The 20,293-nt window shown below is 46.5% G+C and overlaps 1 protein-coding gene across 1 annotated transcript in view; it reads left to right on the top strand.

The window, feature by feature from the left end:
• LOC309561235 (cytosolic 10-formyltetrahydrofolate dehydrogenase) overlaps positions 1 to 20,293 on the top strand; it is an 82,544-nt gene that overhangs the window by 17,253 nt on the left and 44,998 nt on the right. Inside the window, exons 3-8 of the mRNA XM_082265028.1 lie at positions 832 to 1,066; positions 4,015 to 4,180; positions 6,182 to 6,283; positions 7,893 to 7,982; positions 15,847 to 15,984; positions 16,075 to 16,200. Of these exons, the coding sequence (XP_082121154.1) occupies positions 832 to 1,066; positions 4,015 to 4,180; positions 6,182 to 6,283; positions 7,893 to 7,982; positions 15,847 to 15,984; positions 16,075 to 16,200 (857 nt within the window). The remainder of the gene's footprint in view (positions 1 to 831; positions 1,067 to 4,014; positions 4,181 to 6,181; positions 6,284 to 7,892; positions 7,983 to 15,846; positions 15,985 to 16,074; positions 16,201 to 20,293) is intronic.

The following is a 20,293-nucleotide window of genomic DNA, read 5'->3' as shown; positions in this document are numbered from 1 at the left end:
GGTGAACAGATCAAAACACTGACAGAATCCATGGATGGCAGGCTTTTGAGTGTCCTTGCAAAGAAAGGTGGCTATATTGGTCACTGATTTGTTTTTGTTTTGTTTTTGAATGTCAGAAATGTATATTTGTGAATGTTGAGATGTTATATTGGTTTCACTGGTAAAAATAAATAATTGAAATGGGTATACTGTATATTTGATTTTTGTTAAGTTGCCTAATAATTATGCACAGTAATAGTCACCTGCACACACAGATATCCCCCTAAAATAGCTAAAACTAAAAACAAACTAAAAACTACTTCCAAAAATAGTCAGCTTTGATATTAGGCTACATTCACACCTGAGCGTAGCGTTTTTCGCGCGTTTTTTACCGCGATTTTTGCGGCGTTTTTTACCGCGATTTTACCGCGATTTTTACCGCGATTTTTGTGCAGGCGTTTTTAGATTGAATAGAGATCAATGGAAAACGCCTGTAATCTGCCCAAAAAGAAGCTCATGTACTTTTTTTGAGCGTTGGGCGTTTTGTATACAGCGTCAAAACGCTCAGATGTGAACAGGGGCCATTGAAATGAATAGGATTTGTCTTGTTGGGCGTTTTGAGAGCTGATCCTAGAGCAGAAAAACGCCCCAAAAACGCCCCAAAACGCCTAGATGTGAACGGAGCCTTAATGAGTTTTTTGGGTTCATTGAGAACATGGTTGTTGTTCAATAATAAAATGAATCCTCAAAAATACTCATTTGCCTAATAATTCTGCACTCCCTGTATAGGTTCTTGTATAGCGTTGGTCCCTCACATGACAATCTAACATCTTCCATTCTATGCGCCCACAGGAGCCGAGGCGGAGAAGGACGGGGTGCCCGTATTTAAGTTTCCCCGATGGAGGCTGAAGGGCCAGGCCATCCCGGAGGTGGTGGAGAGCTACACAGCATTGGGGGCAGAACTGAATGTCCTGCCTTTCTGCTCCCAGTTCATCCCAATGGAAGTGATTAATGCCCCAAAGCATGCTTCCATTATCTATCATCCCTCCATCCTGCCCAGACATAGGGGGGCCTCAGCCATCAACTGGTAAGTGTGGGCACAGGGCAGCCACATGAGTGTGAAAGATCCTAGTGCCTCTGGCTTAGAACAAAAATAACACAAGCAGGGGTGTTTTCTGAATGCGGGGGCCCTTGTGCAGGAACATAAGTTGGGCCCCAGGATGGACCTCCAACAAGGGAGAGCCATGCCGCACTGCCACCACCTACAAATAGACATGATTGGACTCCTCCCCATGCCAACAGCCAACATTCAGTGATAATGCTGAGGGCACGGTGCGCAGGATGGTGGGTGCGGCCAGATAGTGTTAACAGTGGGAGGGTCTTAAAGGGGCGTGGTCACATAATACCTGAGTCTATCAGACATTTACAACACTCAGCACACTCATTAAAAGAAATTAAACTTTCCCTTTAAATATGATTTTTACACAGCAAGTCAGTGATAATTTAGCGACCTTTATACCCCCTATTCACATCAGAAGTCCCCCTTATAGCAAAGTTTCCTTTTAAATCAAAGTCTCCTTTTATATCAGAGTCCCCCCTTACATCAGAATCCCTCTACATAGGAGTCCCCCTCTAGATCAGAGTCCCCTTCTTACATTTTTCTCCCCGTAGATCAGAAGCCCCCTTATATCAGAGTTTTCTTTTACATCAAAGTCTTCTTTATATCAGAGTGCCTCTTTACATCCCAGCCCCCCCCCCCCCCTTACATCAGAATCCCCTGACATAGGAGTCCCTTCATTAGTGCTCTCTTACACTAAGTCCTTCATTAGATCAGTCCCCTCTTACATCAGAATCCTCTCTTAGAATACAAGTCCCCCCTTACATCAGAATCCCCTAAAATAGGAGTCCCTTCATTAGTCTTCTTTTACGTCAAGTCCCCCATTAGATCAGTCCCCTCTTACATCAGAATTCCCCCTTAGATCACGAGTCCCCCCGTTAGATCAGAATCCCCCTTAGATCACAAGTCCCTACATAGATCTGAATCCCCTCTTACATCAGAATCCCCTCCCCTTAGATCACCAGTCCCCCCTTAGATCAGAATCCCCTCTTAGATCTTGAGTCCCCCCCTTACATCAGAATCCCCCCTTAGATCAGAATCCCCTCTTAGATCTTGAGTCCCCTTTACATCAGAATCCCCCCTTACATCAGAATCCCCCTTAGATCATGAGTCCCCCCTTAGATCAGAATCCCCTCCTACATCAGAATCCACCTTAGATCATGAGTCCCCCACTTAGATCAGAATCCCTCTTACATCAGAATCCCCTCTTAGATTACGAGTCCCCCCTTAGATCAGAATCCCTTCTTACATCAGAATCCCCTCTTAGATCTTAAATCCCCCCTTAGATCAGAATCCCCTCTTACATCAGAATCCCCCCTTAGATCAGAAGTCTCCCCTAAAATCAAAATCCCCTCTTACATCAGAATCCCCATTAAATCACGAGTCCCCCCTTAGATCTGAATCCCCTCTTACATCTAAATCCCCTCTTAGATCTTGAGTCTCCCCTTAGATCACGTGTCCCCCCTTAGATCAGAATCCCCCCTTAGATCACGTGTCCCCCCTTGGATCAGAATTTGCTCTTAGATCAGGAGTCCTCCTTAGATTAGACTTCTCCCTTCGCTCAGAATCCCCCTTTTGATCAGAATACCCCACCTTACATCAGAGTCCCCTTCCAGATCAGGTGCCCCCTCCCCCCCTTAAAACTGGACTCCCCTATATATCAGAATCTTCCCTCAGATCAGGACCCCCCTTAGATCAGCATTCCCCCTGTAGATGAGAATCCTTCCTTACATAAGAGTACTCCTTAGATTAGAGTTCCTCCTTATAGCGGACCTTCTGTCATTTTTTCATCTTTCCATCTATTAAATCCTCTGCCCTTGTTGTTTTAACTTTGGATAGTAAAACATTTTTTTTTCTGCCAGTAAATATCTTATACAGCCCACTTCCTCTTTCTTGTCTGGTCATTAGTCTAGGCTAATGACATCATGCACAGCTCTCACTCCAGTGAGAGTTTGCCAGCAAGGGAGGGAGGGATGAGTCATAGGAGAGCCAAGGAGAGCTGCAGAGCTGGAGGGGGCTGGATGAGGGTGGAGATAACAGGAGACTGCAGAGATCCAAGAGTATTCATCAAGAGAGGATAAATGTGCAGGCAAGCAGTGGTGTGAGTGTGTCTGTCTGTATATATATGTGCATGTGTGTGTATATATGTGTATGTATGTGTGTATATATGTGTGTGTGTATGTATGTGGTTGTCTGTATATATGTGTATGTGTATGTATGTATGTATGTGTGTCTGTATATATATGTGTGTCTGTATATATTTATGTGTGTGTGTGTGTGTATATATGTGTGTGTGTATGTATGTGGTTGTCTGTATATATGTATATGTGTATGTATGTGTGTCTGTATATATATATATGTGTGTCTGTATATATTTATGTGTGTGTGTGCCCCTGTGTCTGTGTAAATCCAGGAAGCGAATAGGCAGCAGCTTCAGCTGCCCACAGTTAAAATGGCTGCAGGCAGACTTAGTGGAAGAAGATTTCTGCAGCATATTTGGCAAGTAGATGGCCACTAGGTGGAGCTGCTGATACAGGCATTCATCTAGGAAATATAAGGGAAATTTTCCTTCAGCTTGCACGAATGCTTCTGACATTCGACCACCAATGAAACCACCCACACCACCCCTTAAAGTGGAAGTCCAGCCAAGGCTTTGCATAGGAAAAAATTATAACCTCTGTCTGCTTTATATTGCTGTCTGTGTTTCTGATGGATATCAATGCCTCTCGTTGTTGGTACTACTGGGACAGGAAGTGAGGGTAAAACTTCCCAAAGGGGACATGGACAAAACCTGACAGAGTGTCTAACCACGACCCATGGGGCAATTATATGCCTAGTAGCATGGCCTAACATTGTGTTACATTTATTTGGGGCATTTCAGGATAATCGCTCATGTTTTCATAAATCTTCCCTTGCAGGACACTGATGCAAGGAGATAAGATTGGGGGCTTTACCATTTTCTGGGCTGATGACGGTCTGGACACGGGAGACATCTTGCTGCAGAAAGAATGTGAAGTTCTTCCAGAGGACACAGTGAACTCCATATATAACCGGTTCCTCTTCCCCGAGGGGGTTAAAGGCATGGTGAGCGGCGCGTACAGATATATTGCCAATGAAAGGAGTCTGTGAGATATTGAGGACCTATTTAGCGGTGCACTAACATGCATTGTAATAAGGCAGACCATTGAAAATAAGAAGAAAACGATAGGAGAAGGGCGCACCGACCTTGTGCATTACCACTAAAAAAAGTTTATTAAAATCAAAGAAGGTAGCGTACAATATACTCACAAACACAGGATATGTTTTGCTAAATGTAGCGCTCAATTTTGGGGGAGGGGGGATTTTTGCTGACACATAATGCTCATACATCTTGGGGGGCACAATTTTCATGTGTGCCCTGAGCTCTAGATGTCCCAGCACTGCACATACAGTAAGTCATAGGCAACAAACAGAAAAAACAGCCACCAATAGTGCAGTATCTGGGTTATTAAGCTCAACATACCGCACAGAACCCACTTCATAAAATGCACTCTCATTTATTAGATAAAAAACAAGTATACTGTATAATAAAATCCAGCTTCTCACGTAATCCAGGCTCAAATCCAGATTCAACCTCTACGCGTTACGCCACCAACGCACTTGGCTTTATCTTGAGGGAAGCTGAGGTGTATATTTATATAAAAAGGCAATAGTAATGGGCGTGTATCCACTTCCATTTCACGTATGTGCAATTGTAATGATAGCAGCGCATTGCGCACAAAAATTTGCGATTGCTCGCAAAAATGAGCACATGTGCAATAAAAAAAGAAAAGCGGCAACCTTTAACCGCTTGCCGACCGCCGCACGACTATATACTGCGGCGGTCAGCCCCTCACAGGCAGAGTGATGTAGGGGTACGTCACTAGCCTGTGAGGCTCTGGGGAGCAAGCGCGCGCCGCCGGCGGCACGCTCCCGCGCGGTCACGGACCACCCCGCGCGGGTGACCGGCGGACCCGATGTCCGCCGGTCACTCGCGATCGTCGGGGGAGAGGGAGAAAGTCAGGCGGCTAGTGTAAACAAGCCGCCTGTCATTCTCCCCTGTGTAGGAACACTGATCATACGGTTCTACTATGTAGGACCGTTGATCAGTGTTCCTACAGCTCAAGCCACAGCCAATCACAGTAGAAAGCACGCCCCTAGGGACACACACAGCCCCTCCCTCTCCAATAAAGTTAACCCCTTCACTGCCAGTGTAATTTTACAGTAACAGTGCATATGTATAGCACTGATTACTGTAGAAATGTCACTGGTAACCCCAAAAGTGTCAAAAATGTCAGTCAAGGGTTCGATCTGTCCGCCCCAATGTCGCAGTACCGCAAAAAAATCGCAGATCGCCGCCATTATGTGTTAAAAAAAAAACAACAAAAATGACAAAAATCTTTCCCTTTGTTAGTAAACGCGATAACTTTTGCGCAAACCAATCAAAATACGCTTTTTGCGATTTTTTTTTTACCAAACATATGTAGCATAAAACAAATTGGCCGAAAATGTTAAAAAATTTTGATTTTTACATTTTTTTGGGGAAATTTCATATAAAAAAAATGTGAAAAATATTGTTATTTTTGCAAAATTGACGCTGTTTTTTTGTTTATAGCACGTGATCAAAAAATCGCACAGGTGATCAAATACCACCAAAAGAAAGCTCTGTTTGTGGGGAAAAAAGGACGTCAAATTTGTTTAGGTACAGCGTCACACGACCGCGCAATTGTCCGTTAAAGTCACGCAGTGCCGAATCGCAAAATACCCCCTGGTCTTTAAGCAGCCAAATCCTCCGGGGCTTAAGTGGTTAAAATAATGTACTACAATAAAATGTACTGCAATACAAGTGGCACGCAAGTGCTGCGCACACGCATTGTGCTCCTGAGGAAGTGCATGCCGGACTGCTTAAAAAAAAAAAAAAACAGTAGTCCTATAATAAGAACTACAAAAAAATGACTACACAAAATTTCCTAAATTCTATCAATAGGTGGCAGCGCACTACTCACACATTTATATAACCAAATGTAAAGCTGTTTTAATGCTTTTGTTAAAATGTTTCTTTTGTAGGTAGAAGCTGTGAGGTTGATAGCTGAGGGTAAAGCCCCAAGGATCCCCCAGCCAGAAGAGGGCGCCACTTACGACCCCATGCAGAAAAAGGAAAATGCAAAGGTGAGGCTGCTATCTGCACTGCAGTTCTAAAAGCAAATTTTAGCACCAATATTTTAAAGGAGTTGTAAAGTCTCAAGGTTTTTCATCTTAATGCATTCAGCTGAAAAGCCTTCTTTGTTGCAGTTGCCCCCAGAGCCCTCCCCTTTTTCCCGCTGCTGTCAATCAAATCCAGTGACACTGGAGCAGGGAACGCTGTCTGTGTCAATGGACGCAGCAGTGGGACTGGGGAGCGAGCCTGCACGGGTGCCCCCATGGAAAGCCGCTTTCAGTGGGGGCACCTGATGAAGAGGAGGAGCTAGGAGCCCCAACGGGGGCACCCCAGAAGAGGAGGTTTGGGGCTGTTCTGTGCCAAACTCTTACACAGAGCGGGTAAGTATGACATGTTTGGGTTTTTTATTTAAAAAAAATCTGAACCTTTACAACCCCTTTAATTCACAAGACCTGCGCTTGTAGGCAGGTAGCCTACTGTATGTGTGTAGTTAGTACTCGGCTGCCCAGATCAGGGGAAGGGGATAATGTTTTGCCTTCTTTCCCGGTGTATGTGTGCAGGCTTTCACTGGAGTTCAGGCTCTCCCCAGTGTCCTATAAAAGGGAAGAGGTCCGGATCCTAAGAGGGGCTCTGGGGAACAATTGGGAAATGCATAGGGCAGGTACAATAAGGCCTATGGTCCGACTCACCAGAAGACCCCTGCAAAAACGCAAAAATGACTCTGGCAGCGAAATGGAAGAAAAGAAAATTGGGCTTGTGTATTTTACATTTATTTTACATGCTATTTTTTTTTTTTTTTTTAACAAAAGTGGAGTACTCCTTTAACCACTTGCTAACCACCTGCCATGTATATACTGTGGCAAAGTGGTGATATTGCATGAAACAACGTACCTGTACGTCATTTTGTTCACTAGCCACCAGATGGCGCCATCGCGCCACCAGAGGCACCATCTCCCAGCGATTGGCTAGTGGGGATGTCAATCAACGGGTCCGCCGGCCACCCGCAATCATCCCCGGGAGATGCAGAACAGCAATCTTCCTATGTAAGCAAGGCAGATTACCGTTCTGCAAGGGAACAAAATGAAGATAAGCAGGAACCAAATCTATGTCTTCCCCCAATTAGTGCAACCCCCCCCCCCCCCCACAGTTTGCAAGCACCCCCTAGGGACACACTTAATCCTTTGATGGCCCCTGATGTTAACAACTTCCCTGCCAGTGTCATTAGTACAGTAACAGTGCAATTTTTTTTTAGCACTGAGCACTGTATTGGTGTCAGTGGGAGGAATAGTGCCCCATCATTGTGTCAGTGAGAGGAATAGTGCCCCATCATTGGTGTGAGTGGGAGGAACAGTGCCCCTTCTTTGGTGACAGTGGAAGGAATTGTGCCCCATCATTGGTGTCAGTGAGAGGAATAGTGCCCCATCATTGGTGTCAGTGGGAGGAACAGTGCCCCTTCTTTGGTGACAGTGGAAGGAATTGTGCCCCATGTGCAGAATAAAGGTAAGCAAAGGGTTGCATTCGGCCTGCGGGCTGCATTTTGGAGACCCTTGATCTTTAGTGTAATTGTCATGGTAATTGAACCAGTTTCTTTAAAATAAATCTTATTTTCTCTCCCTTCAGATTAATTGGGATCAGCCGGGGGAAGCGATCCATAACTTTATCAGAGGGAATGACAAAGTGCCCGGAGCCTGGACAGAAGTCAACGGAACTGTGAGTGCCAAGTGCTGAGCAGACGAGAAGCTCACCCACTCAGTGCCCTGTGCTAGATGAAGGTTGATGAATGTGCTGAGTGATCAGTTATCTGTTTGAACATCAGAGATGCTATGGCGTTCAAGGACATCGCTTGTCACATGCTACGTAGCTGCCAATATTTCCAAGGACGCTGTTCCTGGGACTTAGCAATAGATGCTGGATTTATGGCTGGTGCATCTGCCCATCTCTGTGACCTCCCAAGCTCCAGTTATGTCCAAAACTGCCCATTGTATAATAGATGTGGTTATGGAAAGTTAATCAAATTTTAGTTTGTATAAGCATGACCCAAATTTACACTTAAACCCTCCCTCCCCCATCCCCTCCAGATTATGACCCAGCATTCTTTTATTTTCTCCTACCTTGTATCTGTTGAATATTAAAAGCCCATTTTTTGATCTGTCTGTGTTGGATGTAGCTACTCCCTTGGCAGAAGCCCAATTTGTGGGGGAGTTACAGCCAGAACTGTAGCCACAGCTGTGCAAGAAACAACTTTCATTACTCCCTGATCATCACCTGGCTTACCAAATCCTTGCAAGGGTAACTAGGTTTTCTATTGATGGAAAGCCCCTAGAACAGTGGTTTCCAAACTGGGACCTAGGAGCCAGATGCAGCCCTTTGCTTGCTTTTATCCACCCCCTGGAGCACTAGTTCATCCACTGATACCAATGATATGGGTATTATTTCCCCCACTGACACCAGTGAATGGGTACAATTCCTCCCAATGTATGGAAATAAATGTCAGCGCTGCTCCAAAAATATATATATATATCTACTGTGCAACAAAAACTATAAATAACCACATACATTGTGCCAAAGTGCTAAGTGCAAAGTGCAAGTGACAAAATAAGTGCAAATAAATAGAGTTCATATATCACTCCACAAAAGTCCAAAATATATTCCTTAAAGTGCTGCTAGTAGAATCCAGTGGTTAATCCAATATGTGTGCAACGGGTGATCACAGTGTATTCCCCTATGTGCCAGCACTCACCGGAGCAATGATGGGTAATGCAACCTTAAATGTTGGATCCCCCGCTTTAATGACCAGCTCATCCACGGATGTGTATAGACCAGGAAGTAAGCTTCCAAATACTCTCCGGAGCAATGAAGAGTAATGTAGCCTCAAAAGGTGGATTCCCCGCACTGGTAACCAGCTCATCCACGGATGTATATAAACCAGGAAGTAAGCTTCTAAATACCTCCTCCACCATAATGCATGAGACAAAGAGACTCTCCATAGTGTAAAACTTTGAAGTATTTATTCAAAAACAAGACAATATCCACTTACATAAAATAAAGGTAGTTCCTCCGGGGAGATGTAATGTAAGATGCAAGTGTCAATCCTGACGCATTTCGCCCCTCCAACTGGGCGTCATCGGAAGCCCTGTTTAACTTCAATTCCTCCCAATGACACCAAGGATGGGGCACAACTTCTCGCAATGACACCAATGATGGGACACAATTTCTCCCAAAGACACTAATGATGAGGCATAATTTCTCCCAATGACAACAACAATGGGATCAAATGACATCAATGATGGGACACAATTTCTCCCACTGACACCGAAGACGGGACATCGTTTTTTCCCCACTGATGTTAGGACCATTTCAACTCCCAATGGCGACAGTCTGGCCCTCCTAAAGTCTGAAGGACAGTAAAGTGGTCCTTTGTTTAGAAAGTTTGGAGACCCCTGATCTAGAACTACATCTTCCAAAAACCCTTTCCCTACACACAGCATGTGGACAAGCCCTTTGGAGTCAAGGCAGCAGTGTTGTGTCATGGTCTTACCTCCTTGCTGTTCTCCTTCGTTTGACATGTGCTGGCGGCCATCTTGGTTTCTGGGTTTCTTGTAGCCTCCCACCCTGCGGCTCCTCCTTCCCACTGGGAGGAGCTGGATGCCTAGCTCATATATATAGGAGGTCTGTGGCTCAGTTCCCTGCTTGGTCCTCCTGTGTTCACATGCTACTAAGACTGCTGCTACTTCTGGTTCCTGTTCCTGGCTTCGTCTGACTACCCTGTTGGTTCCTGATCCTGGCTTCGTCTGACTACCCTGTTGGTTCCTGATCCTGGCTTCGTCTGACTACCCTGTTGGTTCCTGATCCTGGCTTCGTCTGACTACCCTGCTGGTTCCAGACCCCTGGCTTCGCAAAGACTCTGCATCGGTTTCGCCATCCGTTTGGACGTTTGCTTTATAGCTTGTTTTTCAATAAAGCTGTCTTATTTTCACTTATCTGTTGTTGTACGTCTGGTTCATGGTTCCGTGACATTAGGACCAAGCCATGAATTCTGACGGTACAGGGCCATCCTCGCTACCCACGCTGGTTGCCAGACTTGATCAGCAGGATCACCTGTTGGGTCGGGTCGCCGTGGCGTTGCAAACCCTGCTTGAACGCACGGTACCACAGGCCATGAATTCTGACGGTACAGGGCCATCCTCACTACCCACGTTGGTTGCCAGACTTGATCAGCAGGATCACCTGTTGGGTCAGTTCGCCGTGGCGTTGCAATCCCTGCTTGAACGCACGGCTCATTTCGCTCCCGTTGCCGATGGTTCGGTTGTCGCTCCTGGGTCCGCTCCGGTTGTTGCGCCAGAGTCTACCCCGACACCTGTTGTTGCGCCTGCGGTGTTTCGGGGTATGTCCGGTTCTGCCCCCCTTCCACAGCGCTTTGGGGGAGAGCCAACTCAGTGCCGAGGTTTCCTTAACCAGGTGGGCATTTATTTCGAGTTGCTGCCACATGCCTTTCCTACTGAGAGATCAAAGGTGGGCTTCCTGATCTCGCTGCTCTCGGACAAGGCCTTGGCCTGGGCCAGCCCTTTCTGGGAGAACAACAATCCGGTGGTTGCCGAGTTTTCCGGTTTTGTTGCTTCTCTTCGGAAGGTATTCGATGTGCCGGCTCGTGCTGCCTCTGCTGCGAAGCTCCTTATGTCCATCAGACAGGGTTCACGATCCGTAGCTGAATACGCCATTGAGTTTCGTACCCTGGCAGCAGAGGTGGGCTGGAATAATGAGGCTCTGGTCGCTGCTTTCTCTCATGGTCTCTCGGATGCCTTGAAGGATGAGGTTGCAGCTAAGGACCTACCAGTGGAGCTCGAGTCCCTTATTTCTTTCCTGATTTTGATTGACACCAGACTCAGGGAGAGACCTTCCTTTAAGGAGAGTCTGCGGAGGCCTCCTAACAGATTGGCGCCTACGTTTGCTGTCCCACCCGTGCCTCCCTCTCCTCCCACGCCTCCTGGGGATGACTTGTCTGGGGGTGAACCCATGCAGCTGGGGTTTGCTCGCCTGTCCGAGGGGGAGAGGGTACTCCGGAGACGCGAGGGCCGATGCATGTACTGTGGTCTCGGTGGGCATTTTCGGTTGGCATGTCCGAACCGTCCGGGAAAACGCTCGCACCTGAGATCCTGTCAGGGGCAGATCTTGGGTGGAGTCTCCTCGTCCCCGGTTTCCCGTGTTGACAAACCACTGATCACTGTTGTCCTCTCCTGGGTCGGGGGCTCGGTGACGACCCAGGCGTTGGTGGACTCTGGTGCTGGTGGTTTGTTCATTGATAGTGTGTTCGCTGCCACCAATTCCATTCCTCTGCAGGCCCGGGGTTCACCTCTGGCTCTTGAGGCGATAGACGGCAGACCCCTTCTGCCGCCACACGTGACTCATGAGACCCTTCCAGTGGGGTTAGCCATTGGTGCCGTTCACAGAGAGTCGGTCTGCTTCCAGGTTATTTCGTCTCCACACTACTCGGTGGTCTTGGGGTACCCCTGGCTCCAGAAGCATAATCCGATTTTCGATTGGAGATCGGCCGAGATCCTCTCGTGGTCACCGCAGTGTGGGGCTAGTTGCATCCATGGGCCTGTCAAGTTGCTGTGTACTTCCTCGGACTCTCTGTTGCCCCCTGAATACGAGGAGTACCGGGATGTATTCGATAAGGTGCGCGCGGTTGCCCTACCTCCGCACCGCCCATACGATTGTGCCATCGAGTTACAATCTGGTGCCGTTCCTCCTCGTGGCAAAGTCTATCCACTGTCGGTAGCAGAGAATGAGGCCATGGAGGAGTACGTGAGGGAGGCGCTTTCACGCGGTCACATTCGCAAATCCTCGTCCCCGGCAGGGGCTGGATTTTTCTTTGTGAAAAAGAAGGGCGGTGAGTTGAGGCCTTGCATCGATTACAGGGGTCTCAATCGCATCACGATCAAGAACGCTTACCCGATACCCTTGATTTCCGAGCTGTTCGACCGTCTTAAAGGGGCTACGGTCTTTACCAAACTCGACCTGAGGGCGGCATATAACCTCGTAAGGATCAAGGCGGGCGATGAGTGGAAGACCGCGTTTAACACCAGGACCGGTCATTTTGAATCCTTGGTTATGCCCTTTGGGCTGTGCAATGCGCCCGCAGTCTTTCAGGAATTCATCAACGATGTTTTCCGTGACCTGTTGCAGCAGTGTGTGGTGGTCTATTTGGATGACATCCTGGTATATTCTGAGTCCATGGAGACCCACATTCTGGATGTCAGACGAGTGTTGCAACGGTTACGAGAGAACAAGCTGTTCGGTAAGCTTGAGAAATGCGAATTTCACCGATCCCAGGTAACCTTCTTAGGTTACATCATTTCCGCTGAAGGGTTCTCCATGGATCCTGAGAAGGTTTCGGCTGTCTTACAGTGGCCCCAGCCCAGTGGTCTTCGTTCCCTGCAGCGCTTTTTGGGCTTCGCCAATTATTATCGGAAGTTCATCAGGGACTTTTCCATGCTAGCCAAACCTCTCACGGATCTGACCAGGAAGGGCAGTAATTCCCAGGTCTGGCCGCCCGAGGCCATCCGAGCTTTTGAGGCTCTAAAGTCCGCCTTTGTGTCGGCTCCGATTCTGTCGCATCCCAACCCTGGGTTGCCCTTTGTCCTCGAGGTGGACGCGTCCGAGACGGGAGTAGGCGCCCTTCTGTCTCAGCGTAGAACACCAGAGGGTCCTCTGCTTCCTTGTGGGTTTTACTCCCGGAAACTGTCTTCTGCTGAGTGCAACTACCAGATTGGTGACAGGGAGTTATTGGCCATCGTGCAGGCTCTTAAAGAATGGAGGCACTTGCTCGAGGGTTCGGTGGTTCCGGTCCTCATCCTGACGGACCACAAGAATCTGACCTACCTTTCTGAGGCCAAGAGATTGACACCACGTCAGGCCAGATGGGCTCTGTTCTTGTCACGTTTTAATTACGTGGTCTCCTACCTACCCGGTTCCAAGAACATCAGGGCAGATGCCTTATCACGGCAGTACTCCGACCTGTCCAGGGAGGAGTCGATTCCGACTTCGGTCATACCTCCGAATCAGATCCTGGCCGCCATTCGCACCAGCCTGACCTCTCCCCTGGGTGAGCAGATTTTGGCGGCTCAAGCCGGTGCTCCCTCTGGGAGACCCAACGGCAGATGTTTTGTGCCTGAGGTGTTGCGCACTCGGTTGTTGCGAACCTACCATAACTCCAAGACCGCGGGGCATCCTGGAAAGAATCAGCTGTCCTGGGCTGTTTCACGTCTGTTCTGGTGGCCTTCCCTACGTTCCGACATCGCCGCGTATGTAGCGGCATGCTCCGTTTGTGCCCAGAGTAAGTCCCCTCGGCACCTTCCGGTGGGTCTTCTGCAACCCTTAGCCACCGGGGAGCGCCCATGGTCACACCTGGGGATGGATTTCATTGTGGACCTCCCTGCATCCCGAGGCCATACGGTCATTCTCATGATTGTGGATCGGTTTTCCAAAATGTGCCACTGTGTTCCTCTCAAGAAGTTACCCTCTGCACAGGAGTTGGCCACGATTTTTGCCAGGGAGGTCTTCCGGTTGCACGGTTTGCCCAAGGAGATTGTGTCGGATCGGGGGAGTCAGTTTGTGTCCAGGTTCTGGCGCGCCTTTTGCTCCCAGTTGGGGATTCATCTCTCCTTCTCCTCGGCCTACCACCCTCAGTCCAATGGGGCCGCAGAACGATCCAATCAGGCCTTGGAGCAATTCCTTCGTTGCTATGTCTCCGATCACCAAGACAATTGGGTTGACCTCCTGCCTTGGGCTGAGTTTGCCAGGAACACGGCGGTGAACTCTTCCTCTGGGACGTCTCCCTTCTTGGCCAACTATGGGTTCCAACCTGCCGTGTTACCGGAGGTATTCTCTCCCCAGGATATTCCGGCTGTGGAGGATCACCTTTCCGTTCTACGTGCTTCTTGGGTACAGATCCAGAAGTCCCTTGAGGTCTCTGCGCAGCGCCAGAGACTCCAGGCTGATCGCAGACGAGCGCCTGCTCCTTCCTACCAGGCCGGAGACCGTGTATGGTTGTCCACCCGCAACCTCAACCTTCGAGTGCCCACTCCCAAGCTGGCGCCTCGCTTTGTTGGTCCCTTCCGAGTGCTTCGCAGGGTAAATCCGGTAGCCTATGCCCTTGCGCTTCCTCCTGGCATGCGGATCTCCAACGTGTTTCATGTCTCCCTGTTGAAGCCACTGGTGTGTAATCGTTTCACTTCCTCGGTTCCTCGGCCTCGTCCGGTCCAAGTGGGCAATCGTGAGGAGTATGAGGTGAGCAATATCCTGGACTCTCGCCTGGTCCGCGGTCGGGTGCAGTTTTTGGTTCATTGGCGTGGTTATGGTCCTGAGGAGCGTTCCTGGGTTCCCTCCGCAGATGTCCATGCTCCTGCCTTGCTCCGAGCCTTCCATGCACGCTTCCCTCAAAAACCGTTCTTTACTCCGCGGAGGAGGGGCCCTTGAGGGGGAGGTACTGTCATGGTCTTACCTCCTTGCTGTTCTCCTTCGTTTGACATGTGCTGGCGGCCATCTTGGTTTCTGGGTTTCTTGTAGCCTCCCACCCTGCGGCTCCTCCTTCCCACTGGGAGGAGCTGGATGCCTAGCTCATATATATAGGAGGTCTGTGGCTCAGTTCCCTGCTTGGTCCTCCTGTGTTCACATGCTACTAAGACTGCTGCTACTTCTGGTTCCTGTTCCTGGCTTCGTCTGACTACCCTGTTGGTTCCTGATCCTGGCTTCGTCTGACTACCCTGTTGGTTCCTGATCCTGGCTTCGTCTGACTACCCTGTTGGTTCCTGATCCTGGCTTCGTCTGACTACCCTGCTGGTTCCAGACCCCTGGCTTCGCAAAGACTCTGCATCGGTTTCGCCATCCGTTTGGACGTTTGCTTTATAGCTTGTTTTTCAATAAAGCTGTCTTATTTTCACTTATCTGTTGTTGTACGTCTGGTTCATGGTTCCGTGACATTTTGTCTTGCTGGTAAAGGAATCCGTGTATATATGTGGAGAGGGACAGAAAGGGAGGGAGTTCTGTAGTCCAGCAGGCAGAGTTGACAACACTTCTTGGGATTTCAGTGTAGCAGGTCTCTGTGTTGTCAGCCCAAACAGGAAGTTAGGAGAGCTCACTGGATTTCGGACAGTTAACAGGCAATTTGTCTTTGCTTGCAATGTTCTTTATGGGTTAAAACACCCAGAAATAGTTTTCTGAAACCCCTCAATGAGAAAACTATACTGAATTTTGGGCACTAAACGGAGCTGAAAATATAGATAGACTATCAAAAATCATGGTAACATTACATTTAGCATGAATGCTTCTGCATTCATGCAACGCTCGGCCTGTAGCCCTCCAGCTGTTGTGGAAGTATAAGTCCCATCATGCTCTTGATTTTGGGAGTCATGTTTGTAACTGTCAGCAATGTCTCATGGGATTTGTAGTTCTACAACAGCTGGAGTGCCACAGGTTGAGCACCCATGATGTAACAAATGGTTTATAAATAGTCCCTTATGTAGTCCCTTTTATCTTTGTATATAACAAACATAACTTTTTTTTTTTCATCCAGAAACTGACGTTTTTTGGTTCCTCGTTCACCAGTAATGGGCCAAATCCTGATGGGCAGCCTCTTGAGATTCCAGGAGCATCTAAACCAGGCATGGTGACCAAGAATGGGCTGGTGCTTTTTGGGAACGATGGGAAATGGGTGAGCATTCTGTAAAAATCTCTGTTCGGTGGAAACCTTTCATAGTTTATATATTTGTAAACTTTAATACTTTTTTCTTCTGGACGGTAGCTCACAGTGAAAAACATTAGGTTTGAGGATGGAAAGATGATTCCGGCTTCACAGTATTTTAAATCCTCTGACAGCACCGCCCTGCAACTTTCGGAAGAGGAAAAAACCATAGCTAACGAGATTCGGGTAAGTTGAAACTCCAAACAAATGTCCGGATATCTGAAATCAGAGAGGGCAATGGGATTTATTTATATGACTGGTATAAGTGTAGCACTGTCCCCGTACGGCTTGCTGTGTGATGACTTGTTGGGCCTCTTCAGATTACCAGAAAACAGTCACTTAAGGTACAGTTCACACATTCATCCTTACTCCTCGTTACTCAATAAACAGTCCAGGGTTTTGGTTTTTGGTATTTATTGTAGAACATGGATGGGAGAAGGGAATAGTGGGATACTGCAACTTGAACTATTTACAGTAGATAAGGACAACTCTCACTTGGCCTCACCAGATTACGTGTGGAAGCATTCACACTGCTTTAACCATACTGCTATGTGTATGGGAAGGGTTAAATCTTCTTGCGCTTTCTCCAGCATCAGACTTAATGAACTACATTATCTTATTACACTCTCTAGCATCCCCTTTACTGACACCCATCCACTGACTCTTCTAGCAGAAGGTATGGCCCCCCTCAGGACAGGCCCCTTGACACAGATCTGTACTCACTGTATGCAGAAACAGATCCTTTCCAGTGTCTCCCTTCCAGTCAGCTCTGCAGGACCTCCAGGTTCAGTTCCTCTCTAACTCTCAGGCCCTCAGGTCGACCATCTGAGGCCACATGGCAACTTCTACAGAGGAGGAGCAGCTGTCCCCTCCCTCCGGGACACCGCTCTCCAACTGAAAGACCCCGAGCACATGTGCCCTTGGCATTTATACAGTATCCCAGCATGCACAAAGGCACTTTCCTCTGCCAATCACCAGGGCTTTACCAAATGCCTGTGCACTGATTTGTCAGGTTTCCTCCCACTGTCCATTTTGCCTCCCTATTGGACCAATGTGAAACACTTCAGACAAACTGAGCTGCACCTGAATACCATGAGCAGACCTCACTAGCAGATCCTGCTCTCTGATAGGCAGAGAACAATATAGATTTACCTGGAAATCCTTCTGGTAAGCAGAAAAGATCCAAAACTATAGGTTGTCTCTCTAGCACCTACATAGGGGGGTGTTACATAAGCAATTCATATTGTATTTTTGACAGGCAACATTCGCTTTTTTTAATGGGAATACCGTGCTGCAAACGTGAGTTTCTGCACGGCCCTGTTCACTTCAATGTGTCTCGTTCTGTGTCAGTACATCTCTCTGAATGCAACAGATGGATCGAAGGCGAAGTACCGCAGCCGCAACCTGTATTTACCACCATTTGGCTGCATTTTTCTGGGCTAGGGTTTTAATTTGGTAGTAAATTTGGATACATATATTTTTATTTTCTTTTGTTTTTTTGGGGGCATATACAGAATAATAAAAGAAAATTGACGGCTCAGCGGGAGCACTGTTATTCATATGACGTCATTCCAGTCAGGTCCCTCATGCAGCACAATCTGTAATTTGATTGTTATACTGGGCCAAACCCGGTACCATGTGGTGACTGTAACCAATCACAGTGATCACATGACATTTGTACATAATGAATGGCTTTATTCATAGCCTTTCATTATGTACTATTGTGATGTTCTCTATGTCACAATGATCACATGGTACAGACAGGGACAAACACAGTGCATCTATACCATGTGATAGCTGTGGCCAATTACAGTTATCACAATAGTACACAATGCCAATGAATGAATGCTATTCATAAAAATAATTGCTTATAACAGCGATCATCATTGTTATAAGCAATAATAGTGTAAAAAAAGATATAAAAAATACTGATCACTTCCCCAGAGTATTATCATGTCACTATGGTAACACTGTACTGCTCTGGTCACAGTATGTATAAAAAAATTGTAAAATATATATATTTTTTATATATACTGTATACTGTTACCAGTCAGTATCACTGATCACCATCACACCAGTCATATGATGACGTTGTACTGCTGTGGTTACAGCCTGTAAAAAAAAATTATTTAATTTTTTCATTTTCAAAAAAATTGTGACAAAAAATTACAACTTCAGGAGATGTAGCAGAATACATTTTGGCCTAAATGAATGAAGAAAGATTCTTTTTTTTGCAAAATGTTTTAAACAGAAACAAAGAGAAATGTGTTTTTTTTTTTTCACAATCTTCACAATTTTCGGTATTTTTTCATTTATATATCAAAAAATAGAAAAAAAAACAATGGTGAATAAATACCACTAAAAGAAAGCACTATCTGTCTCAAAAAAAATTATAAAAATGTCATTTGGTTACAGTGTTGCATGACTGAGTAATTGGCATTGAAAATGTGACAGCACTGAAATCTGAAAACTGGCCTGAGCAGGAAGGGGGTGAAAGCTTCAGGAATAGAAGTGGTTAAAATGATATTACGTTAGTTCCAATTTTATGTAACGTATGAAAGTGGTAAAGTTCAAAGTGAACTTAATGTTATTTAATGTCACGGGCGCTTTATACCGCTTTTGATGCTGCATTGCAAAACACACACAGTACAAAGATTCCCCCCCCCCCCCCCGGTACAGAGTTCCCTCCCACAGTACTCACAAGAGAGAAATCTTTGGCAAAGACTGCATTAGGATCAATTTAGCTACAGTGCCTTGAAAAAGTATTCATACCCCTTGAAATTTTCTACATTTTGTCATGTTACAACCAAAAACCTAAATGTATTTTATTGGGATTTTATGTGACAGACCAACAAAAAGTGGCACATAATTGTAAATTGAAAGGAAAATGATAAATGGTTTTCAAAATTTTTTACAAATTAATATCTTTAAAAAAGTGTGGCTGCATTTTGTATTCAGCCCCCTTTACTCTTAGACCCCTAACTAAAATCTAGTGGAACGAATTTCCTTCAGAAGTCACCTAATTAGTAAATAGAGTCCACCTGTGAGTAATTTAAACCCAGTATAAATACAGCTGTTCTTTGAAGCCCTCATAGGTTTGTTAGAGAACCTTAGTGAACAAACAGCATCATGAAGGCCAAAGAACACACCAGACAGGTCAGGAATAACGTTGTGGAGAAGTTTAAAGGAGGGTTATGTTATAAAAAAATATCCCAAGCTTTGAACATCTCACAGAGCACTGTTCAATCCATCATCCGAAAATGGAAAGAGTATGGCACAACTGCAAACCTACCAAGACATGGCCGTCCACCTAAACTGACAGGCCGGGGAAGGAGAGCATTCATCAGGGAAGGAGCCAAGAAGCCAATGGTAACTCTGGAGGAGCTGCAGAGATCCACAGCTCAGGTGGGAGAATCTGTCCACAGGACAACTATTAGTCGTGCACTCCACAAATTTGGCCTATGAAAGCCATTGGTGAAAGAAAGCCATAAGAAGCCCCATTTGCAGTTTGCGAGAAGCCATGTGGGGGACACAGCAAACGTGGAAGAAGGTGCTCTAGTCAGATGAGACCAAAATTGAATGTTTTGGCCTAAAAGCAAAACGCTATGTGTGGCAGGAAAACTAACACTACACATCGTCCTGAACACACCATCCCCACCGTGAAACATGGTGGTGGCAGCATTATGTTGCGGGATGCTTTTCTTCAGCAGGAACAGAGAAGCTGGTCAGAGTTGATGGGAAGATGTATGAAGCCAAATACAGGGAAAAGACTTGAGACTGGGGCGGAGGTTCACCTTCCAGCAGGACAACGACCCTTAACATACAGCCAGCGCTACAATGGAAAGGTTTAGATCAAAGCATATTCATGTCACATGTGTTACAATGGCCCAATAAAGGTCCAGACCTAAATCCAATAGAGAATCTGTGGCAAAATTGCTGTTTGCAGACGCTCTCCATCCAATGTGACAGAGCTTGAACTATTTTTCAAAGAGGAATGGGCAAAAATGTCCCTCTCTAGATGTGCAAAGCTAGTAGAGACATCCTCAAAAAGACTTGCAGCTGTAATTGCAGGGAAAGGTGGTTCTACAAAGTATTGACTCAGGGGGGTGAATACAAATGCCCCCCACACTTTTCATATATTTATCTGTAAAGCATTTTGAAAACCATTTATCATTTTCCTTCCACTTCACAGTTATGTGCCACTTTGTGTTGGTCTATCACATAAAATCCCAATAAAAATACATTTACATTTTTGTTTGTAACATGACAAAATGTGGAA

The sequence above is a fragment of the Pelophylax lessonae genome (genome assembly GCF_965119305.1).
Source record: "Pelophylax lessonae genome assembly, chromosome: 8".
In the NCBI taxonomy this organism is placed as follows: domain Eukaryota; kingdom Metazoa; phylum Chordata; class Amphibia; order Anura; family Ranidae; genus Pelophylax; species Pelophylax lessonae.
Note: the sequence above shows the minus strand (reverse complement) of the source record. Positions and strands in the feature narration are given on the sequence as shown.